Below are 24,813 nucleotides of genomic sequence, written 5' to 3' on the forward strand. Positions count from 1 at the left end.
TGCTTCCACCTTTCAATCACCTCACGTTCGTCCGTTAAGATACCCCCTTCCTCATCCCGAAACATTTCGGCTCGCGGCACAAAGCCTTGGCGGGATGCGTTGAGTTTCTTATAGAACTTGCGTGTTTCTTGAGAACGATACAGCTGCTCCATTTCTACCGAATGTTGTTGGCAACGGAAAGTTTTTGGCGCACCTTGACCATTAGAAGGTCGTGGTCCGAATCGATATTTGCACCGCGATAGGTCCTGACGTCGATAATGTCCGAGAAGTGCCTTCCGTCGATCGAAACGTGGTCGATTTGCGATTCTGTCTGCTGCGGTGATCTCCAGGTGTACCGATATGGGAGGCTATGCTGGAAGTAGGTACTACGTATGGCCATGTTCTTAGAGGCGGCGAAATCGATGAGTCTACGGCCGTTAGCTGAACTTTCCTATAACCGGTCTGAATTCCTCCTCCTGGCCGACCTGAGCCTTAAGATCTCCGATGACGATTTTGACGTCATAGCTTTGGCTGCTGTCGTATTCCCGTTCCAACTGCGCGTAAAAAGCGTCTTTATCGTCATCGTCACTTGCTAAGTGAGGGCTGTGCACGTTGATTATGCTGACATTGAAGAAACGGCCTTTGATCCTCAACTTGCACATTCTGCTATCAATTGGTCACCACCCAATCACGCGCTTCTGCATTTCGCCCAACACGATGAAAGCACGTTTCCGTTGCTTGGGTCTATGCCGATTGTTCCGGTCCGTATTTACATTGCTTGCTTCCTGTACTTTTGTTTTTTTTTTTACGGCTGGCTTGTAGGGCCTGCACCAACCCCCATTGTTTCGCACTGTTTAGAGTCCCACGCTGGCACCAGGATGTTGATCAGCCGCTCCTAACATGGTGAACAGACGCTCGAAGAGAGGCTCCAAAGCTCGGAGAGAAGAGTCCCCCCCTTCCCTGTCAGCATACGACCAAGATCCCACCGGGTTTGGTTACCCGATCTTCCCTATGGTTACTCGTATCCCAGCCGGCACCGCGGGGAGGTTGGGGAAGGAGTTACTGGACAAGAAGCTAAGGACCGCTAGTGGGGTCTATTTTATACCTGTAGATACACGAAGTATCAATGGTACGCATTGTCCAGTCGTTTACCAGTTTTTGAAGTAGGTGTCATACATAAAACTACGATTTTATCTAAAACAGATTATATATAGATAGAAAGGAGATCGATGAAGATTTTGAAGGTGTCCTGCGAAAAGATGTAGCACGATACTTGTTGGACCTAGATATGATAAATGATAGAAGATTTTTCGTAGATTGATATGCCCCATTCGATGATATACGGAATGACGATCAGCAGTCAAGATCCGTACATTCTACGATCTACAACAAATATTAGAGCGTTGAACATGAGATGCCATCAACTCTTCTTTTACATATTGATAGTGAGTTCAATCCACACTCTGTCGAACTCCAGACGAAGTTGAATCTAGAACCGCACTATCGTTCATATAATGTAATGAGGACAACGTTCTGATGAGACAACGAAACCTCACCCTTAAGTTCCTCCTATGATCCTATCCTTCGGCAATGTACCCGTCTAACCTAGAGTAAGCCGTGAGTATTCAACCCAACTCAGACTAGACATAGAATTAAGTAAATTTGGTTTCAAAACAATGAATTATCGGCTCCGGAAAGCTAACGCAATTGAGCCTTTCAAATAGACGAGCTAGATAAAAAAAAACTTCAAAACAGAAAGCCACGATTTTTCGAATTCACGTACTCATATCACATCAATCATTATATCAAATCCAATTAAATACTTGCTGTATACTTTTATGCAAATCTGTAATAGAATCTAACATTTCGCGGATGGAAGTAGGTATTTAATAGATGAATTTCACGTCAATTCGGCTATGGAGTTTGCGGCAGCCTCTCAGATTCCAATGAAATAAAGATGTTGTCTACTTAAGCAACTTTGCATACTTTCCGGAGGCGAACCAGCCCCAGGTTGAAAGCCTCCCTAATAAAGAAAACCTAACCTAACTTTGCATACTTATTTTCCTTAAAAAAATCTAGACTACCATTTGAACAGGACAGAACTTTTTTAATTTATTTTTTATTTTTTTTTTTATTTAAAAGATATAACATAAAAATGCCGAAGAGTGATTTGCTTTCATAAGAAAATGACAAGCAATTAAAATATCATTTCTACACTGAATAATTTTTTTCTTTTAATTTAAAAATATTTTTTTTTAAAACGTCATTTGTGAAAATTACAGTGGCGTCGCGTCCACATGTGCAACCTGTGCACGACACAGGTGTAAATAATTTAAAAAAAAATGCGTTTAAATTTTATAGATTTTAATGGTCATATTATAGCTGTACTTCTTTACTCCAAACCACAAGTGACCATGAATGCACTATTTTATAGTGTGGTTCAATTAAATCTTCGGCCTTGGTTTTCAAGGGTTAAATTCAGTTCGGATGGTCTGCCTAATCCCTAATGCATTGTTTTCTTAGCATGTCGATATCACTACCAAGACAAAACTCGTTAAATAGTGCACCTAAAAGCGAGCTCTTTTGTGTGGCGGGTGGCAAGTTTGAGAATGGTCAAATGCCTGATGTAAGCCAAGCAGACCTCCTATTACCTTTTGAAACATACCACAAATTTTCCACAATATATGGCGGTTTGCACCACTAGTTGTAATTGAAACATTTAGCAATCACGCGTCAAAGGGAAGCAACACGGAAACAGCAGTCTGGTACGCTTTGGACGTGTATCATACTTGCAGACCGGTTTGAATTAGAAGAACATTTGGCATGTATGGGTGCCCAAAGTGTGCATTTCTCGCTGTGCACTTGGATATCTGATTGCAGACAAAGAGAGTAATGGAGAAAGAGAGCGCAAAAGCCGCTCTCACTCTCTTGTCAGTTGTGAATCTCTCAATTACCGATAGTTGCGCCGGTGCGCCTGTCAAAACTTATGAGCTTCCCCTGGTTTATTCTGCTAGTGTTGTTCTGATGAATAAAGAGTTGATTAATTCAAGTTTGCTACCTAGGGGACTATGAATTTTTGACACTGTTTTGTATCATAAAATGTTTTCGAACTGTTTGACGGATATTCTTTATTGCACTTCAGTCGAAAGAGTTAGCCTTGTGATAAAAACGAGAATTCAAGCTGCACATTGCATTAGGTCCTAAGTAACATTGACAGATTATCTCCGTCGACTTTCTCTTTGTATATCCACGGCCATGTAAATACATTCCCAGGTATTTTCAGCACACCGATCGATAAAAGAAGCTTTTATCTAGCATCTAATACGACAAACACAACAAGAAATGGTTATGTACTCAAGTTATTAACGAAATAGAAAGTCGACGAAGAGAATCGATCAATATTACTTAGAACCTAATGCAATGTACAGCTGGAATTAGTTAAGTTTTGCAATTCCTCCTACTTCGGTTACCGCGAAAAGGGCCATACAAGTTTTGTTTATACAAGATGATAAGCCCTTCAAATGTTACGTTAGGTAGTGATTACCCAAGTAAAATTACAAGCTTTAAAGAGGTTTTATAGTATTCTACAATCCTAAATCGTAGTCTACAGAACCTTCATAAAACCAAAATTGTTACTTGGGTAATATAGTAATGGAGAATATGTCCCTTGAATTCATGGAGCATTGAAAAATAAAACAAAAACTAATATGTGGTGGAATACTATAACGAACAAAGCTTGTTGCACAGGTAAACAAATGAGGCACGCGACGCCTCTGGAAAATTATTAAGACTAAATTAAAAAAATATACTAGTTATCTACAAGTCGTTCATCAATCCCAAGATGGGCACTTTTAAAGGAAAAAGGTTATTCTAACAAAAACATTTTCATGTTTGAATAAAGCATTTTTTTTTTTGGCTGATTCAAGACTAACAATCGAAAAGGCCTCAAATCCATTTTGCAAACAAACCTTGTAAGGCAGTTTTCTCACGAACCGAAGTCCGCCAAGGCAAAACAACAGAATGCACAGGTAGGGGAAATTATCCTCTACCCGTTTGTGGTTTAGGTTTGAGATTGTAGGTTTCGGATCGCGAGAAATTGGTTTGTTTACAAAATGGAGTTGAGGCCACTTCAATTGTTGGTCTTGAATTATTTAAGCACGTTAAGCTAAGTATGCTATAATTTTTTTTTCAGTGTAGGTATGGATTTTTTTTTAATTGTGAGATGTGTTTCAACCACTAAACCGAATTGGACTCAACCGCGTCCAAACGAAAGGTTACATGGCGTTTTAGAATGCCTTTGAATATTTTATGGCTGGAGCATGTTCCGATAAATACATCTCCTTTACTTCACGACTATAATTATGTTTGACCCGGAAAACTCGGGTTCGGGCCATTCTGGTTTCAACACATTCTCAATTCCAGTGGAACCGATTAAGCTTTAAAATTCAAGCCTTCTCCCCATAGCTGTTATTATTTTGTTTAGCTAGATATGAGCCCAAGCCAAAGCGTAATAATGACTCGGCGAAATTCGTTCTCATTCCTATCCCCTTTCCAGCGGGTCGCTCCGGTCGCAAATTGGACGACGTCATCGACAAGTATCAGAAAGCCTGCCGGAAGCTCCACCTGGCCCACAACGAGTACGTCCTGCTGCTGAGCGAGGCGGCCGAAATCGAAAAGGACATCCGGACGATCCTGATGCCGGGTCTGCTCGAACACCAACAGTCCCAGCAGGAGGGCTTCATTCTCACATGGTGAGTTACTCAGCTGAAATTCGATGATTTGATGAAGGCAATCAATCAATCAATCTTAATTCCCCCTTTTTTTTTGTCTTGCCCCAGGCGCAACCTGCTGCAGGAAGTGTCCAAACTGGGCGATACCACGTCGGACAAGTTCAGCGAAATCCAGCAGCGGATAGAGACCAACATTAGCAGTATCAGCCCGGCCGAGGAGTACCGGGAGTTCACCGAAAAGCACAAAACGACCCCCACCGCCCCAGTGATATTCCAGTTCGACGATTCGCTGATCGAGGACAGCCTAGGGAAGTTGCAGGCCAACACCCTGACGGTGGACAATCTGACGGTGGACTGGCTCAAGGCCCGGCAGACCGAGCTCGAAGCGTCAATCAAGGATCTCCAGGAGGCACAGACCAAGCAGCAGCAACAGGACCAGAACGGAGTGAACGGGACGGCTGCCAACAACACCAACAGCACCAACGGAAGCGCCACGAAACCATCCACGCCGATCCTGAACGGGTCCAACGGAACTAGCGTTAAGGATAGTAGTAATAAGTAAGTGTGTGAAAATGGGTTTTCTTGAATTGGTAATTGGTATTGGCTGTTTTTTTTTTGTTTTGCGTCAGGAATTCCAAGGAACTGATAGCGTTGCGATGTCAGGAACGGCAGATGCAGAAGCAAGTGGAAATGATCCGAGCCGCCCTGAATGACGTGGGCTGTGAGGAACTGCCGTCCGGGTGCGATGACCTGTCCACGATGGAGCATCTGATAGAGAACAAAAAAGCCGTTAGCCAAGATCTGTCGGTAAGTAGTCTTCCGGTAAAAGTAGCCTTTGTTTGGGTTTCTGGGAAAAGTTTCCGGTGGTGCTTATTGTTTCCTAAATTTTCCATTGGTTTTCGGAGGGCTTGACTGTTGTAACACACGGTGGTTGGTGGTGGTCTATATTCTTTGTTATTTTCTTCCTTGCCCGAAATCGGGCCTTCAACCTGTTCAACTAAGGAGGACTCACACAATGCATCGACGACGCCGTTCTTCTCGACGAAGGGCGGTACGGCCAGCGGGGTAATATCGCTGCTCAGGGACCAATTCCGTCGTAAGTCCGGCCCTATTGCCGGCGCCTCTTTGCTAACCGTCAAGGATTCACCCGCATCGACGCCCCGGCCTACCCAGAAGCTGCTGTTGAAGAATGGCAATCATCAGGGTTCATCAACGGTAAATGAGTGTGAACCCCCGATGAGTGAAGAGAATGTGTACGTTGAGCCTGTTGAAGCGAGAGTTGACGCTACTAACCGCCCGGATCCGGAGTATCCGGAAAACCGTGTGTCCACTAACACCTATGTTGATATGGAAGCTAACCTGCTGCAGGCTGACGCTGCCGATACTAACGACGTGGTGGGGCTTAGGTTTGATGAGGGCTTTACTAACCACCATAGGTTGTTGAGTTGCGACGATGGAGTGGCGAGCTACAAGCGGCTGAAGGGAAGCGAAGAAAGTGAGGTTATGTTGCTGAATTCGCTGAACTCGCCGGAGAATCAATCCACCTCGGATGAGCTGTATGCGAACGATATGAATGATTCGAAAAATAATCTCCTACAGGAAGATTCATACGAGGAACCACAGGTGATGCTAAATTCGTCCATTGATGCCCATTTGGACAGCATCGATGAGTTGAATTCCAAATTGGATCAGAAGCTGTTCTCGAAAGCGACGGAACAGAATGAATACAGCAACGTCCCATCGAATCCGGATGTCGTATCCAAACTGGAAAAAGGCCCGGAGAAAGCTAGTTTCCGCGATAAAATCAAGCGGAAAATCAAGATCAAAAGTTCCAATTCGGAAGCGGCGGACCGGGACCAGCGGCTGGACGAAGTGGACGAACCGGGCAACAGTTTTGCCGACCGCCTACGCAGTAAAGTGTCCAATCTGAAGAAGAACGATAACGATCAGTTCAAACTGATGAAAAATGAATCCGGCTCGGCGGCGGAAACCCCTCGGGGGGAGGTGGTGGACGAAAGGAAGAAGAAGAAGAAAAAGAAACGCAACAACAAAAATCGCAATCAAACGTTCTCCGAGGACGAACTGCTCGGCGAGGACGGGGACGAATCGAAGCTAAACGAATCGGGACACCCACCGTCTCAACCTCCCGGTGCCGGTGGCGGCGGGGAGGAGAAAATGACCTCCTTTTCCAACACGGTCATGTCCACCTTTCGGGAGATAATGCACTCCACCAATAAGGTAAAAGATTCCTCCCTAAACATGGCACTGCGCCAGCACCATCATCATCAAGCCGGATCGGCGGGAAGGGAGGAGAAAGTAGATCTAATTAGCAGCAGCAGCAGCAGCAACGGCAAGGACGCCAATCGACTAACGGCGATAAAATTCATTTTCTCCGACAACCGCCAAGACTCTGCCGGTTCGACACCGACCACCCCGGAACATACCATTACCGAAATGAGCGAATCCCATTACTCCCTTCCCGCCAACAATGGCAGCGTGATGGTGATGGGTGCGAACGAAAGCGTCGAGCTGAAGCAGCACCCCGATTGCAGCAACAAAGGCGCAACAACGGAACATACGTCGTCGACGAAGCTTTCCTCGCTGTTGAAACATAACCTTAAAAATCGCTTCAATAAACTGCACCAGAAGATGCCGAAACTGCTGCAAAGTAGCAGCAGTAGCAGTAACAGCCCGGCAGGGGAGCAGCGCCAGCAGCAGACTGATCCGAAATTATGTCGGGCCTGCAGTCTTCGCTTCCGGCGGCTCCATCCCAGCAAGACGGTGCTTGATTTTACCAAAGAATTCCCCAACGGAGGCCGATTTTGTCGCAGCCACGGCGGTGTGTACGGTCCCGATGAACCGGTGGATGACGATGGAAACGGGGAGGACGACGACGGTGAGGATTGGTGTGGTGTGTCCGAGATGCTTAATCTCGACTATGAGGATATTGATGTTATTACTATTAAGATCCATAACAACTATGCTACAACTAATACCGCTGCTAGTGATGATGGTGATGATCGTGATAATGGTGTTAATGATGATGATGATGATAATAATGGCGATGGTGTGAGTATTGATTTTCGTTGTGTTGGCTTTCGCCTAGTTGCACCTATGCTTCCTTTTCTTTAATGCTCTTCCGCTGTTACCTTTAGTGATTTGGCGTAAACTGTAAGAAAATGCATGTGTAGTTCTACACGCTCGGTGATGTCTATTGATACTTCCAAGGCGCTCACCGAAGTTCTCAAAGATACGATCTCTCTCCATGTCACGTTGGAGGGAACGCGTGGTGCTTTACATCACACCCAACAAACGGTCGGACAAAGTAGGCTCGCATGAAATCAACCGAGTGTCTCCATGGAAAACTGTTCAAATCATCCGGTCCTAGAGTGGCAAGCTAGTTTGTTTCGGACGCCACGCTAGAAGCGAGAAAGAGTGTGATTAAACATTTAATAGGAAAACACGCACTTGTTGTTCTGGTAGGGGAAAGTGGGGCAGTTTGGTCACCTTATGAAAATCATCACCAATGACACCAAATTCAGTGGAAAATTCGAATGATTTTTAACCAAATGGAGGGGCTTAATACGGATGAAAACTTGTCATTTGTCATCACGGTGAAGTGATTCCCATTTGATTTGTACGGAAATCACGGCTCTTATTCTGAGAATCACTTCCTTATCACCGTGTAGGCCCGGATAGTTTCAAGCCCTATTTACATCATGAATACAAATTGAATATTATTGTTTTATTGTTTTATTGTTTTATTGTTTTTTTGTTGTTTTACATCAACAGGCTGGATGAAGCCCCAATGAGTTTAACCTTATCAACTATGGTAAAAAAAATACACTCAAGCATGGTCATAACATAAAAAACATGCCGGCGAAAAACAGAAGAAAACTTTCAACGAAGCGCATCACGGGAGAGATGAAAGTCGAAAACAGATGCAACTCTGTTGAATGCTTTCTGCAGTCCGCAAATCGTACCGTACGCTCCATAATTTGTGCGACGTAAAGGCAGTCTTAGCATAAGGTTATTACGAAGCGGTCGGGGTTGAACATTCAGGTCAATTTGCCTCAGGATAGCCTCACAATCTGTCCTTCCTTGTAGGCTATCGGCCACGGTTAGGGCTCTGTTTGTGTCTCTTCTAGGTCGATGAGTTGACAACGGCTTTCGTAACTTGGTAATCGAAACGGATCATTCCAAGGCAATCTACGCAACGCAAAACGAAGAAAGCGACGTTGAGCAGATTCAATTCTCTCGGCACCGTTGTTGTAGCGTCTCAAGCGTCGATCGAACAAGCGAACAATAGAGAGATTTTAGACAGTAGATATCAGTGAAGTTTTTAGCTATCCTAAAAATAAACCCTAAAGTTCTTGACGCCTTATCAACAACATATGCAATGTGTTGCTTGAATGAAAGCTGCGAATCCAAGATCACACCCAAGTCTTTCACCTGAATCACGCGTTCGATTGTCGAGCCAAGCAGGTCATAGCTAAATATTATCTGTTGTTGTTTTCGTGAGAACGTAATAGCGGAGCATTTGGCTGGGTTCACTAACATTCTGTTTAACCTGCACCAACTAGCGAATACATTCAGTTGACGTTGAAGAAAGTGACAGTCAGCAGTCAACGTTATCTGGATCAAGGATGTTCTCCCATACCATGCTAGACAATACATCTATGACGCTACGGTGGTCAGCTTTACGGAAGTCATAAGAAACCGTAGCAGTTTAGTCGCCGAAATCACGCACGAGTTTGTCCTCAACAGTGACAATTAGAGGAGGGTGATGTGGAACTAGCTTAGTTAGTGCACAAGGAGCCGAGGAAATTGATGGAGCCCTGTCCTGTGTGCTCACGAAGCAGAGGTCCAAACTACGACCATTTTCGTTAACTACATGGTTAATTTGAGAAAGCGTCGCTGCGCTGTAGTTGTCGAGAAGGCTAATAGCTCCTGCGTGAAATGTAGAGCTATCAGGATCTGGATACAGGAATCCGCTATGAGATGGACTCCACAAAACGCCTGGCAGATTGAAGTCACCAAAAATGAATATCTCATCAACTGGAGTGGAACTTTCGACAACTGTGAAAACTGACCGACAGTGTTTATCGATGAGTTCATTGTCGCGGACTCGATCGGGTGGAATGTACAGAGCGCATAGAAATAGTGTGCGATCACCCAGATTGATGGCTGTCCAAACCTGCTCCACATTGTTCCATGAATCGTTCTCGATGGCCTTTGCCTCCAACCCGCTACGGACAGCTTCAAGGACACCTCCACCAGTAGATTTACGGCTGTTGTTAGGATTCCGATCGCAACGAAAGACCTCGTAGTCAGGACCGAAGACTTGACTGGAAAGCGTTCGATAATCGAGCCACGTTTCGCACAGGACAATAATCGATCCGATACAGCTAGGCGGTACTCTTCAACATCAGAATTCATTCCACCGGCGTTTTGGTAGAAGATCACGACGTCCTGCTTGCGGCAAGGAATCGAACGACTGCTCTCCCTGGAAATCACAGATACATCAGGCAATAACTGACCATCATCAAGTCTCATAGGATACTCGCCATAGTGAGTGGGTTGGAAGACCCCCTCTCCGCATCCGACAGCAGGTCCGGAACGACTATGATGAACGAAGGCTGCTGATGGCAGGACTGAGACGGAGGGATTGGGGGCTTCCATGGGGCTTTCTACGGCGCGTTCCGGGTTTTCAGGATTAGGAGTTACAGAGGCATCATCACAATGACTACCATAGTTAAAATTGCTGAAAATTTGATCGGCATCAGGCAGTGAATAGTTAATATATTGATTGTACTTGCTTGTAGAGGCAAAGTGGAAGACTCCTGATTCATATCCAGCCACAGGTCCAGGACGACTATGCTGAACGCTGGCGGGAATCGGCACGACTGGGCTGAAGTAACCAGGAGCTTCGAAAGAGCGGTCTATTGTGCGTACCGGAGATGAATAAGGATTGTTCGAACAGTAAAGCGGATGTTGTGAATGAGCAGTATCAGAAGTGCTTCTCAACTGGAAACAGCCGGCAGGTGCTTGAAGCGTTGCACTGGAACACGGAAACTGATCAGGCAAATGACTGTAACTAATGTATGCATACTTGCCTGAAGACGATGCTTGGGAGACCCCACCACCGAACTCGACCGCAGGGCCAGAACGACTCTGATGACAGGAAATAGAACGACTTTGATGGCGGGAAACAGCTAGCGCGACTGGATCGAGTGGTTCGAGGTCTCCCATAATGCGACAGGCATTGCGTTCTGGTCTACAGCGCTCCGATTCACAACGCAAAATCCAATTCTGAATCAGCAGACTGGGTCTAGTCCGAAAATGGGAGTTGAGAACTCGGAAGGTCCCGTAATAGGAGAGATCGTGATGGTAGGCGTGTTCAAACGAGTCAACCACATGTTTTTTGAACCGTATTCAAATTCACGGAACAAAATTCCTTTCGGCCATGTATCCGATCTAAGAGCAGCTTCGCGTAGTTTGGGATCCATTCCGACTTTGTACGAGATGAAGCTCATACGGCTGATGTCGGATCCTTTTTTGACTAGCGGCACAACCTAAATCGGATCTTCGCACTGTACACAACCTTTCACCAGCTTCTCGATTGATTCCGATTTCACGCTAGGATGAATACGAGAAAGGTACAGCCAAAACAGCTCGGTGGGTTCAGGGACAGTAAGGACCTCGGTAAAGGCATTGTCACCTGTTACTGCTTTAGAACCACCAACAAGTGGTTTGCCTGTGAGCGAGCCTTCATCGCGGCGCCGTTTTAATGGCGGTTGACACATGAAATCAGAGTTTGTCGGAGTTGTCAATGCGATTCGTTTTGATAGCTGAGCGATCTGCTGTTCTTGCTTAGCCATTTCCTTCCTAAGCTCAGCGTGTGCGATTTCCTGTCTCTCGGTGATAGAATTAATCACACTGCCAAACGACGAGACGGCAGTTTTGAATCGAGCACATTTCATCAGCTTCGCGCACTCGTTACACATCCAAAACAGGTTCGGGCTAGTGTGGACAATGTTCAGAAAAGCCTTATTCAGCTTTGTGCCGCCACACTTTAGGTGAATCATCCTGTCGCAAAAAGCCATGCAGAAGACGGATTCTTCATCGCCTTTAACTGGTTTAGCGCATTGGTCAGAGGCGGAAGTCATGCTGACTCAGTTTCCAAAAGTGATTTAGAAACAGCGGTGGAGATGCTCTAATACGCAAAGAGGAATTGGATTCTCGAGATCGCCCAATGCTAGTTGTATACAATATGTCCGATTGGATAATTTTTTCACTGTTTTCACAACACAAAATATGCTCTAATTAGCCGATTATCGTAACGAACTACACTTTCCACTAACAACCAGTACAATATTACAAGCATACCGAACGGAAAAAAACGAATAACGATAGCCCGTGTGATAAAAAAATGACAAATTTAGCAGCGCAAAATCACGACGATGTGAATAACAACAGCTCTATATTTAAATTAAACTTTTGATTCTTATTGATTTGAAAAATGTTCGTTTTGTAACTGAAATAAAACCGTTGGGGTAAAATGAGCACCCTTGTAAACACTCGGTACGAATATTATGTTCTCTTGAGGCTTTATGGAGGGTCAACAACGAACAATTTTAGCATACAAAGATTTAAAGGAAACAATTATTTTCTGTAGAATATATTAAATTTAAGAAGTACTGCTTATTTAAGGCTCTATTTTGTCAATGTTGTGAATGACTGATTTTTTTTAATAAAGCAGCTGCTTCAAAACATGATTTGAAATAATACAATCATATTTATAAAAGGAATAATGCAAACTTGGTGAATTTAAGTAGAAAATGTTTGAAATATTTTGTTAAGAAAAACTTTAATGTTCATTGAAAACATGAAACCAATGACCATTTATATAGCTGCTACACTGCCGTTATACGCATAACTGTCCCATGTTCTATGCAATCCTTATGCACCGTGGGACTCTTATGCGTATAACGGCAGTACAGGAATTAACCAATTTCTTAAGTTAGTTATAAGATTTCCTAAGTTAGTAAGTATACCAATTTCCTAAGTTAGTTATAAGTTATAAGAAACTACTAATAGACATTACTTTCTGATTCAGAAATCTTATAACACTTTTAACATTTTTCGAATATTCGCACTAGAGAAAAGTATTTTTTTAAACTAAAATTAAATGGATTGTTCTAATAGGCTTCAAGCATTAAGCATGTAAAATATGTTCAATAAGTTGATTTTTAAGCAGGTAGCAACATTTCCCCAGTGGCGAAATTGCCCCACTTTCCCTTGCCTTCCTGCAACAACGGTTTATATCCCATTTTATGGGCGTTCTTACTGGCTCTGATGGTGGGTTAATTTCTCCCACTCCCAGAAAGATCAGCTTTAAATGTTTACTGCTACCACTGCTACTGCTGCTGGAGCTGGTCCAAGCCAGTGAGAGATTAGTATCTACGTGATGAGCATGCTAAATTCTGCTCGCATCGCAGTAGATCCTACTGTTGAACAGAGAATCGAGAGAGAATACGTCAATTTTATCGAATTTGGCCTTTGCCCGGTCGGTGTCTACGTAGGTAGTGATGACCGTCGTGACGATGATGATGATGATACTGACTTTCGACATTATGAAATTGTGTTACGGGCACACTGTCTGGCGCTGTGAATGAAAGTTTTCCTTTCTCAACAGCTGAGAACAAGATTTCTGAAAAAAGTCCCACTCGACTTAAAGGAAATCCTCTCATGATAAAAGGATCATGCGCCCAGAGATGATCATGCTTTTACTTATTTATATGGTTGAACACTTATAGTGGACGGCACTAAAGTGTAATTATTAGGCCTTCAAATTTCGGTCATTTTGCAGATCCAAACCTTGTTTTCCAGTTTCCGTACTTTTACTAGGAAATGACGATCGCTGTATGAAAATGAAATTTAATGTAGATTTAGGACGGAAGATGTTCCTGCAACCACTTCTGAGTGCGGTTCAAGGTGTGGCACGGAGCCTCATCTTGTTGAAATACAACATTTGGCCTCGGACCGTACTGTTCTTTGATCCAAGGAAGAACATACTTACTTAAAATCCCGATATAGACCTCCGTGTTGACCTTGTCGCCTTCTGGAAGGAACACCGGGTCAATTTTTTGCCATCGGAAGCCACCAATCCAAACACCATAACGCTAGCAGGATGCTTGGTTTGATACACGTTATTGTGCTCGTCGGCCACGTCTTTTACCGAAAGAGAACTAATATACCGGTCGGTTCTGTAATTTGATACGGGATCGACGGTAAACATGCTCTCGTCGGTGAACAGGATTACCGGATTTTTTCGCTTAAGGAAGTTCAAGATTTTCTTGCATCGTTAGACTTGTAGCTCCCGGATGCGGTTGGTAATCATGTGAGTTTTTTCTCCGTGCCCTCGACTTCGCCCCGCAATCTTCCTTTACGATCTTCCGTGCCGTAAAGTCACTGATCCCGTATTCCTTTGCCATTTTCCTTATTGAACGCACTGGATTCACTAGAATCTTCCTTTTGGTAGCAGCGATAACCCTCGGAACCCGAGCTGACATCGGACGACCTGTGGCCACCTTCGCGGATAGTTGTCCTTTCTTTTCTCGGTCTAAAACCCTTTGACGGTCCATCGGGACACTCCCACGGCGATCTTTTTGCGACATTTGCGCGTGGGACAAATCACGAATACGCTGCCACTTCGCCATGGTTCAACTGTCAAACTAAGTAAATCATTTTCTTTTATACACAGCCTACTACGGTATGAGCTATATGTTACGTGCATGCAAAGAAAACCAAGGCATTGTATGGACAGGTGAAACGGGAACCTTATTTGTACGATGGTGCAAACATTATCACGCATACGGTATGTGCCCATAAGGCCTCATGGTTTTGGAAAGTTTCTTCAATTTCTCTATGGTTGAAGACAAAACGTCGAAGAACATAAGGTCAAATGGATAAGAGCAGTCCTTTAGGAGTATTTGAATAGTATTTTTTTTTAAACTCTGATCGATAACTTTCTTAATCATATTTTGTCCATTTCGGACATTTGTCCATCTAAGTTCAATTCGAACCCATCTCCCTTTGACCTTTTGTTTACTCGACCATTTATCACTCTAAGTTCAATTCGATCTTTTGTCTCTCTAAGTTCAATTAGACCTTTTGTCCATTCGACCTTATATCACTCTAAGTTTAATTCGAATGTGTGTCCATTCGACCTTTTGTCCTTCCAAATTATATCCGTCGACTTTTTGTCATAGATTCTTCTCTATCTCGACGGTCCAGTCAATATGGAGATTTGACTGTAATTCAAATGTATGCACTAGTCTGATGACCACAGTAGCTGAATCAACCCTACCACCCGCATAAAAGCGTGAACGTGTGAATCTCACTCATAAGTGTCACGCATCTGCCAACACAATCCTCCCAAAGGCATAATGTTCTTGTTGGCATCTATTTCCCACACGCTTGTTACACCTTACAATGTCAAAGTCGCCCTTATAGCAGCATTTACTTTCGTAATAATCCACCATGGCGTCGTCACCGTCGCCGTCGACAATGTCGGCGGCGCTGGCTGCCGCAGTCCCCAATATTTTATTGAGACCGGATTCCGAATTATTGGGAAATATGTCGTTAACTCTGCCGTCCCCTTCGAGAGTTGCCCGAAGGAACGGAGAGCAGTGAGCGGAAAACGCACTGTGGGATAATTTGCCATTGAAAACTTCCAACAGTTATCATTTCGACGATCCTAATTATCTGTTTTGATCAACGAACTGAAACCCAAATCCCACTATCCCCCCACACCTTGGTGCACACAGAAAAACTAAACTACCCACCGCTTGGGTTTTTTAAACTCAAATTTGAGTTATTTGACCTCTGCCCGTTTCATTTCCTCTCGCTATTGTTGTCAAAAATAGAACGAAAGATTCGACTCATCCGTCTAGTTCCGTACGAGAAGCCAAAATTGAGTAATATGCGATATACCCAAATTTGAGTTAATTGAACTTAATTTTGGGTAGAAAAAATTGAAAATAACTTAGCGATGGGTAATTTTTTTTTTTGCCGTGCTTAAATGCAAACTACTTTGAGCCGGTTTACCCAAATTTGGCTTATCGTACGGAACATGGGAGATGAGTGAAAAGAACTTAATTTTGGGTTGTTTTGAATTTCTGTGCAGATCAGAAATGTTCTCTCCCGAATTTTCCCGCACAGATTTTCGCTCGCTCGCGCAGCACCACCGGCTTAAAATATTGGATTTCAGTTTTTCCTTTCATTCCCGGTCGAGCACGAGCCCCGAGTAAGTGTTTTACAAAGCGTCAACGCGTTTTTTCTTCTTTCAATTCGGGGTTCGGATACGCGTGTTTCCCTTTACAAATCGACCTTGATTTTCATAAGAGAACATTCTCGCAGTTTACAAGTTACTTACGTCTCGCAGTCGAAGTCGATTTTCAGTGAAAATTCCTTTAAACGACAGTCGCTAATGTGACGCTGTGGGTGGGTGTATGTGTGTGTGTGTGTGTGTGTTCAAGTGCAAAGCAATTATCCCACGCTAGTTGAGCATTTTTGAAAGTGATGTAATTTGTGATTTCCCCCGCAAAATCGTAACAGTTGAAAGATGAGCACCACAGAGATTAGCACCACGGCGTCCACCTCGTCGTATGATACCGACTGCCACTACAGCAACTACCAACCGAAAGCCCCCGTGAGGAAGAAACGCATCATGTCCATACTGATGGTAATATGAGGAGAGAAAAAAACGCTTTCTAGTGCTTGTTTTTGATGTTAGAAATGGACCGACTTCGCTAAAATGTTATAAATAATTGTTCTCGAGTTTCGGGTTCGGAACTGGGGTAAAACCGAAGAAAAATTCGCTTTGAAGAGCGCCAAACCGATTGGTCACCTACCTGTTAATAACATTGTATTTTCCTTTCTTTTTGCATTAACGATCGTCGTTCGCTCGCGCCAACGCTGACTGACCGAAAATGTTGGTGAAATTGAACAGAAAATAAGCCAAGCTACTAAATCGTTGGTAAGCCTCGTCTGCCTGCAGTTGAAGTTTTGCCCCGAAAACGATATTCCCTTGTCATCAGAAAAAATAAAAGAATGAACTACGATTATGACCGTTGCTCCTCTCATCGCATCTTTTCCAAGTGGAAAATCATCATCATAAACACGCGCGATTGCAAGCATTCCATGAGTGAAGATCGTTTTGTTTCCATTCACAACTCATCAGTTGAGTGACCCCGAATGATGAACCCCCATTGAAAATAAGTCATGATTTTGTTCATTCTCATCACCGTCAAATGACTGACCCAGGATACTCAGGTTACTCCGATCAATTATCATAGGTAATACTGCTGTTACTGACAGTTTCATCACATTTATTTGCAGATGTATAATTTTGTAAGACGTTTTTGTTACGGGGCACAGTGGGATGGATCTTGAAAAAAATCAGTTAAAAGTATTAAAAGACTACCTTATAATATATAAAAAGTACTTTTGGCAAGTTGCTTGATAACAACCAGGGAATTTTGTTATTACATTTTAATACGTGAGAATAGTTATGATAATCCTCGATTATATTCTTTAGACCAGTGTTTCTCAATTCCTCCTGTGGGTCGGGTCTGGGAATACACGTCCAGATATTTCCAAGGTTTCCAAGGACACATTTAGTATTGTTACACTTTTCTGAAATGTCAAGCCCCATAATCTTGAACAGATTTCCAAGACCTGAATATTGAAATTTGTTCTCAACCAAAGTCTCAGAATCATGAGAATTTTTATTAACCCTGGATCTTGTATTTCTGTCTATGGAATCTGGGTTTTTTTTTTCAATGTTACCTGTTGGGAAAATATTAAAAAAAAAAATCATTTCTCACTAGAATTACTCAGAGGGAGAGACAGGCGAAGAAAACAAAATACAATTCGGCAGCAGGGATTTGTACCTAAATTATCTTGCAACCCTTGCTAGAAGCCAGCATTTCACATGACTTTTATTTTTGATTCGATTTACGTGCAAAATAATAATTGATTGCATCGCAATATTTAGCACATTTCTTGGTGCCAACAATTAACCAACTAAGATCAATTAATCAATAGAGTTAGAATATTGTTTTTTGATTCCAACAACTAGTTGAATTTGAGAAGCGCACGAAACATAAAGGTGATTGAATTTCTGTTCGATTGCAATACTCTTAAATTTAATCTAATAAGAACAAGAAACCCTCGGATAAAATCTAATGGGAATGTTCGATTGGCTCAGATTTTGGCAGTTCATTTGTCTCAAATCATTCTCTCCGCCCATCTCTCCCTCTGAGTATTTCTATTTCTCACTATAGAACAAGATAACGCTTGATTTTCGAGGACAAAAATCGACTAGCAAATAACTGCGGGTGATATTGCAGCTCGAAATATCAAGCTAACAAAACTCAACAGCTGCAAATCTCACCAAACTGTGGTGAGATTCAGTTTCATGATTTTTACTTTACACCCGAACGCAACCGAAACCTCGACCAAAACTTCCATTGGCTGGCAGCAGTCGCTTCATGTCTGCCATGGGTGAAAAGAAAAAAGAGGTAGCATTTAAACCGGTAAATTCATCGCACATATCTTGTACACGGTAAGAAAAAAGTACCCAACGGCCAGTTCACTTTTACCTACTTTTGACTAGTTTGGCTCCTTTTCTCCTTCTAATGTTGTCAAAAACGGAGGAGCAAAACCACCCAACAGGGGTAGTAAAGTGTGGGAACCCAACGTTGAGTATAATCATATTTACCTACTGTTGAGTACAACTAACTTACTCTTGGTTAAAAAGCCAGTGGAAAATTCCATACGAACTGCACACAAGGAAATGAAAATTACTTTGACCCGCTTTACCTACTTTTGGGTTCCTGCACTATAGTGCCGAGATGAGTGAAAAGAACTTAATTTTGGGTACTTTTTTCTAACCGTGTACGTGTTATAGCAAATTTGTTCATTGTCCAGGTTGGAACCAGTTCCAACCCGTGCGAACATCAACCCGAGCCAGATTACAAAAACAAACGTTAACACTGACGTTTGAAAGGCAACAAGCAGACCCAATATTGATACCCGATCCAGGTTGGAACTGAATCAAAAAGAAATTCGTTATTAGGCTGTGTTCTATTTGGTAAATTTTCACTTACATTTGACAGATATATTTTTTTTAATAATCCGCTATTATACCAGACTTATTCCTGACAGACCAGGAATCAATTTTGACACCATCTCGAAAATCGGATGATCAACAACAGAAGGATTTTCGAACATTATCATTTATTTTCGAAGTGTCAAATGTAAGTGAAAATTTACCAAAATTTGATTACCATTTAATGGAACACAGCCTTAGTTGACCTGGGGGAGGGGGGGGGGGGCGTGCTGTCAAATCAGCCTACTGATCATTCTTGCATGAAATTGGTTCCAAACGTAAACAAACCCTGTAGGTTTCTTATGGGTTGTTTACGTTTGGAACCAGTTATGCGAGGTAGTCGACGATTGTTCGTATTTGACACCACCTCCCCCCTGTAGTTGACAGCTGATGACAGATACTTTTCTCTTGAAACGTGAACCATAACTTGACCTTACTGATAATGGTTAAAAATTGTTTATAATCCCTCCTAAACTTTAACTGAAATGGTTATGGAAATTTACTTGAACGTTTGTGTGATAAAGTTTTAACCTTATGTATTATGGTTTTTGGAAGTGGACCTTACAAATAATGGGTTGTTAAGAACCCTTACTATTCTAAATTCTTGTTTTCTTCATACATATTCGGAAAAAGAACTATGTTAGAACCTTTTAACTTGTGGTTTGATAACTTTAATGGTAATGGTTATGGTAGTCAGTAAGGTCCATAATTTACAGGCAACCAATGCGCGATGTATTCCACATAAAGTAGATCGATATTACAAACCCATGCCCTGACTACTAACCATTATCATTAAAGTTATCAAATTATAAATAAAAAGGTTCCAATATAATTTATTTTCCGAAAATTTATGCAGAAAACAAAAATTTGGAATGCTAATGGTTCTTAACAACCCATTATTTGTAAGGTCCACTTCAAAAAAACCACAATATATCAGGTTAAAAATGTTTCACACAAACGTCCTTGTAAAGTTCCATAACCATTTCTGTTAAAGTTTAGCAGGGATCATAAACAATGTTTAACCATTTTCGGTAAGGTCATTTTATGGTTCGCGTTTATGAGGGAAGCGCGCCCTTCAAATGTTGCTGTATTCGTAAATATCGGAAACGCAAATAGTGACGTCATTGTAATCCAGCTAATAACATGCTGATTTTGACGTTATGTTAGTGAAATTTACGACGCAGTCTGGGGTGAGAGTAAATCGTTTTTTTCGATGTAAATACACTTACAAAATGTAACACCTATTTTTTTGGAGATCGAAATGATCGAAAGAAAAGATCGATGTTTTCGATTTTTTCGCAGGCAAAGAATCTATCCGAAAAATTGGTTATCGGGATGAAAAAGATCGATCTTCCAAAGATCGATCCAAGATAGCCCAATTCTACTTCACTTTGACAATATTCTGATTTGCAATAAACAATAATTATAATACTGTTTGTTTACAAATGCTGATGGGCCCTTTTCTATTGTTGATCCAGGTGACGAAAAAAAGCGAGAACACGGGCGATTAACGATAGCTACCGATTCTAGATAAAGCTGGAATTAGGACGTGACAGTTTTTGTAAACAATGACTTCTCTAGATGATTTCTCGAAAATCATGGCTTTCCTTGGCAAATCGACATCACCATCGAGTAGGGGAGGCCTCCCCTATTCGATGGATATGTTGGTTTGTGTGGGCGTACCTTGAGTTCATAGAAATCAACGAGCTGTTACGCCCTAATTCCAGCTCTATCTAGAATTTGTAACTGTGAAAGTAATAATTATTGGTTATGGAAAATGATAGTCATCATGAACTTTATAAATCAACATGGTTTGCTAAAATCGTAAAAAATACCGTGTTATATCGAGTGGTTCTGAGCAAAACTATTTTCAGTTACCGCCGTGCGTTTTGTGGGATGTTTACATCTGTGCGGATTTGCTAGCGCTAGTGTACTCGCCAAGTAGCACGAATTTCAGTTGCTCCTGAAATCTCATGCTGGTAGACGCTGATGTCCTGTTTACATTATGCTAGTGAGCTTTTTTGCTAGTGAAATAGCATAAGTGTAAACACCCCATTGGTAAAGTGGTATTTTTGTTGAGCTGAACAAATTATAATTGAAAACTATTTCTCCTGTGGAAGAGCCAACATGGCCGCCACGGTACAATACAGAAGCTAGGATCGATGTGATAAGGGTGGTATCCAGTGGAAAAGATCGAAGAAGGAAATTTTACATTAGTTTCTAAATAAAGGAAAATAGTTTCAAGGAAGAAAAAAATGAAATTAATTTTTAGTAAAAAACCAAAAATCTACGGTGAAAGAATGTGAAAGAAAAGATGCCGCAAGTAAGCCAAAGGGTCGCAAGCCGGTCGCAAAGTGGAAAGGCTGGTCATCATCAACAGGAGGTGCAAGACGGGAACCGTCAGGCTTACATACCGCAGCAGGAAGAGCGGTAATCAACGCAACCATAGATGCACCCCATCCCAAGTCATCCAGCAGCAGTCAGAAAAATCCTGAACGACGCCGGGTTTGCGGGGTGTAGCGAAATTACGAAGGTTTATCAAATGTCGGTTCAAGCTGGAATCAGTAGTGGACTTCTTACAACTGGAAAGAATCGATATGAAGCCAAAGAACCTGAAGATCTTCATCCCGCAGGGCCACAAACAAACGTTGGTCTTCATCTCCAATGTGCCTCGAGACTTCACGGAGGAGGAGATGAGTGTGTCTATCATCGCCAGTGTTCCAGTTAAGAAGGCCGAGCGGATCAGAAAAAAAGGACAGAGAAGGCAAGCTAGTGGACACGAGTAACGTTAACGTGACCGTGCACGGGAGAGAGGCACCTGACTCGATCCAGCTGTATGGAGTCAACTTTCGTGCAGACCTCTACAGCTTCCCTGTAAAGCAGTGTACTCTTTGTTGGAAATTCGGGCACACGAAGACTAGATGCACAGCACGAGCACAATGCAGGAAGTGAGCTGTAGCCGTAGAATGCTACAACCCTCTCGCTGCACAAATTGCCAACAAGACCACCCAGAAAATGATAGGAACTGTCCTGAACACAGAAGAAGAAGTAGGATTTTGTAGAAAATGCTGACAGATCGCGTGCCGTATGCAGAAGCGGAAAAGGAGTTCCCGATACTACAGAACTGCTTCGCACTGTTGGAGGATGAGTCTGAATTTCCAGATTTGGATGGGCCGGACACGAATCAACACCGGGGCCATTTCAAAGGGCTCAGTCAAGAGCAGAAGGTGTGGAAGATCCGGAGAAAATTGGAGAATGAGACAGGATGAAAACAGAATCGATGAGGGGAGTCTTGACGAAGGATGGTGGTTCGAAAACAGGCAGGAAGTGAAAAAACCAGGGTGAAGTTGTCACAGCGAGAAGGCAAGGATGGTCGAAAGAACGTGGCAGAGGCTGAAACTTCCATAAAGCTACGGAACTGGAAAAGCTCATCGCACAGATATGGAAGGATCTCGTGCGGTTCTGTCATGGAAGGAACTGGTTGGCCCCTATAATCGAGCTCGGAAGGAAATTGAGATCCCGCATAAGCCTGGAGATTGAGGTCAGCATGGACTTGGTAGACAGCACGGAGCAACAGAATAGACTAACAGGAACAAACAATGGATTATAAAAACCTAAAAATAATGCTACACACTATACAAAATATCAGACAAACGGAAACAAGAGAAGAACTCTACATGCATGACTTCGAACAACATAGAAATAGAGCGTTCCTACAGGAAATTTGGCTAAAGAAGGACGTGAATTTCAGGTTGAGTGCATTTACTTGAAGCAATCGGAGTAAAAATCAAAAGAGGGTTTCAACAGATAAACCTTTTCTCAGTCTACTTACCACAAACGAGGGGCTCGAGCGACGTGAGCAGAAAGGAGATGACGAGCTTTTTTTCATTCCTTCAAGAATTGGATGGAGAGTCGGTACTTGGTGCAGATCTCAACGCTCACCACATTTCCTGGAGGAATTTCTACGTGCAGTCGCGGAAGACTGCTAAAGCCCGATTCAAAATAAATTTGAACGCATTCAAGTATAAACAGCATTCACGGTTTATCAAAACGTCAAACAAATAGGTATTTATTCAGCTTTCAAACGCTATATAACAAGTTATTACATTTCACCGTTTCGAACGAACTGCCGCACTTCACTTGTAATCGATGCCATCATGATCTGCACAGTCGCTGGTGACACTGTACCGGCGAACTTATTCCACTTTAAACGCATTTGTTGTGCATTTGTAATTTCTTTACCCCATCCTCGAAGTTTTCGCTTGACAATTGCCCAATATTTTTCGATCGGTCTGAACTCAGGGCAATTCGGAGGATTAATCTCTTTGGCGACGAAATTAACATTGTTTGCAGCATACCATTCTAGTACCTCCTTAGAGTAGTGGCAGCTGGCTAGATCCGGCCAAAACATAACGTTAGTCTTGTGTTGCTGAATGAAGGGTAAAATCCGCTTTTTCAGACACTTTATAATGTAAACCTTCGACGTCATTGTGTGAGATGTGTTGAAAATCTTGGTTTTAAGGCAACAACTGCAGATTCCTTGCCAAATCATAAGTTTCCGAGCAAAATTATCAGCAAAAACAAATTTATACCTGGAAGGGACATCCCCACGACCAGTTGCCAGGTGAAATTTTCGTCCGTGGATTTGTTTATAATCCATTTTGACATATGTTACGTCATCTATTAAAATACAGCCATCAAATTTCGTCAAAACTCGTTCGTATAGTAATCGTGCTCGCTTTTTGGTCACTAAATTTTGTTTCAGGGAGCGATTCGGATGTTTACTGGCACAAAAAGAATTATATCCTTGGTGGAAAAGTTGGAATCGTATTTCTTTGCCAAACCACGTATGGAGATACCTGGGTTGCTTTTCACGTACCTCAACACCTTTCTCGTCAGCTCTTTGTCCCTAGTGCCACTTTTATGATAGATGCGCTGTGGTCTATCCACACTCAAGGCCCACGCAGATTAGATCCGGATTGGACGCTTTGCGCAAAGTGACAGCTAAATCTATTATCTAACTGTCAAATTTACGTCAACGCAACGCCAACGGATCTAATGTGCGTGGCCCTTCAGAGTATCCTTGCAACGTTTGATTACAAGACTCACCGTTGACTTTGGGAATTTTAACACTTTTGCTATTTTTTAGGCAAACCACGAAGGGTTCTCTAGATTTTTGTGCACAATTAATTTTCTTTTCTCAAGTTCCATGATCCGCAATTTCGGGATACGTCGATCAATCGAGAAAAACTTTTCACCAATTTCTTCGTCAATGAAACATCAACAAATGTCTGTCAAACGTTTTTTGTTCCAACCACCAGGGGCGCGGTGGTGTATTAAACCGTGCGTCCAGATTTACTTTGAATCGAGCTTTATGCGATTTAATCGGGGAGTCAAATATTCTGTATTCTGTTAAACGATGATCTCCCCACCTGGAAGCAGAAGCTCAGCTATTGACGATACACTGGTGTCCCCCGGACTGGTCAGTGAACGAGGAAGAACTCGGAAGTGTACACATTAGCTTTCATCTGGAAATCAGAAATGAAATCCCAAAGGTAGAAAGAACGATAAAACGGATCAACAAAGAAGTCCTTATTAAGCAGCTAAATACGATACGACCGCAGTTCTTATACTCCTCGGAAGAAATGGTTACAGTGTTCAACGAAGCGGTAGAAAAAGAGTCGTTCAGCTTCAAAAATATGAAAGCAAACTTCCTCAAAACCTGGTGGACGGATGAGATAGCAAAACTGTACACAAGCAAGCGAGAAGCTCTCAGGCAGTACAACCAACAATCAATACGAAACTAACGATTTTAAATTGGCTCACTATTTGACTAGCCTATTGGTCCCAAGCAAACGATTAACGTACCCCATTCTAGTCGAAATTCTAGTACTACGTAATGTTTGGTTTGATTCGCTATGAAAG

At 42.5% G+C, this 24,813-nt stretch overlaps 1 protein-coding gene across 7 annotated transcripts in view; it reads left to right on the top strand.

The window, feature by feature from the left end:
* The window catches only part of FER (tyrosine-protein kinase Fer), a 163,061-nt gene that overhangs the window by 124,398 nt on the left and 13,850 nt on the right, over positions 1-24,813 (top strand). Inside the window, exons 4-9 of one of the 7 annotated variants that reach the window (XM_065218194.1) lie at positions 4,535-4,730; positions 4,818-5,267; positions 5,339-5,516; positions 5,712-5,934; positions 15,402-15,421; positions 16,726-16,752. In XM_065218194.1, the coding sequence (XP_065074266.1) occupies positions 4,535-4,730; positions 4,818-5,267; positions 5,339-5,516; positions 5,712-5,934; positions 15,402-15,421; positions 16,726-16,752 (1,094 nt within the window). Of the gene's footprint in view, positions 1-4,534; positions 4,731-4,817; positions 5,268-5,338; positions 5,517-5,711; positions 7,779-15,401; positions 15,422-16,265; positions 16,459-16,725; positions 16,753-24,813 lie in introns of those variants that run through there. The other 6 variants (XM_065218187.1, XM_065218188.1, XM_065218189.1 and 3 more) reach the window with 6 other exon arrangements.

Source organism: Ochlerotatus camptorhynchus, unplaced genomic scaffold, assembly GCF_037179485.1.
Source record: "Ochlerotatus camptorhynchus isolate MF236.1 unplaced genomic scaffold, CSIRO-AGI_Acam_v1.1 ptg000084l, whole genome shotgun sequence".
In the NCBI taxonomy this organism is placed as follows: Eukaryota; Metazoa; Arthropoda; class Insecta; order Diptera; family Culicidae; genus Ochlerotatus; species Ochlerotatus camptorhynchus.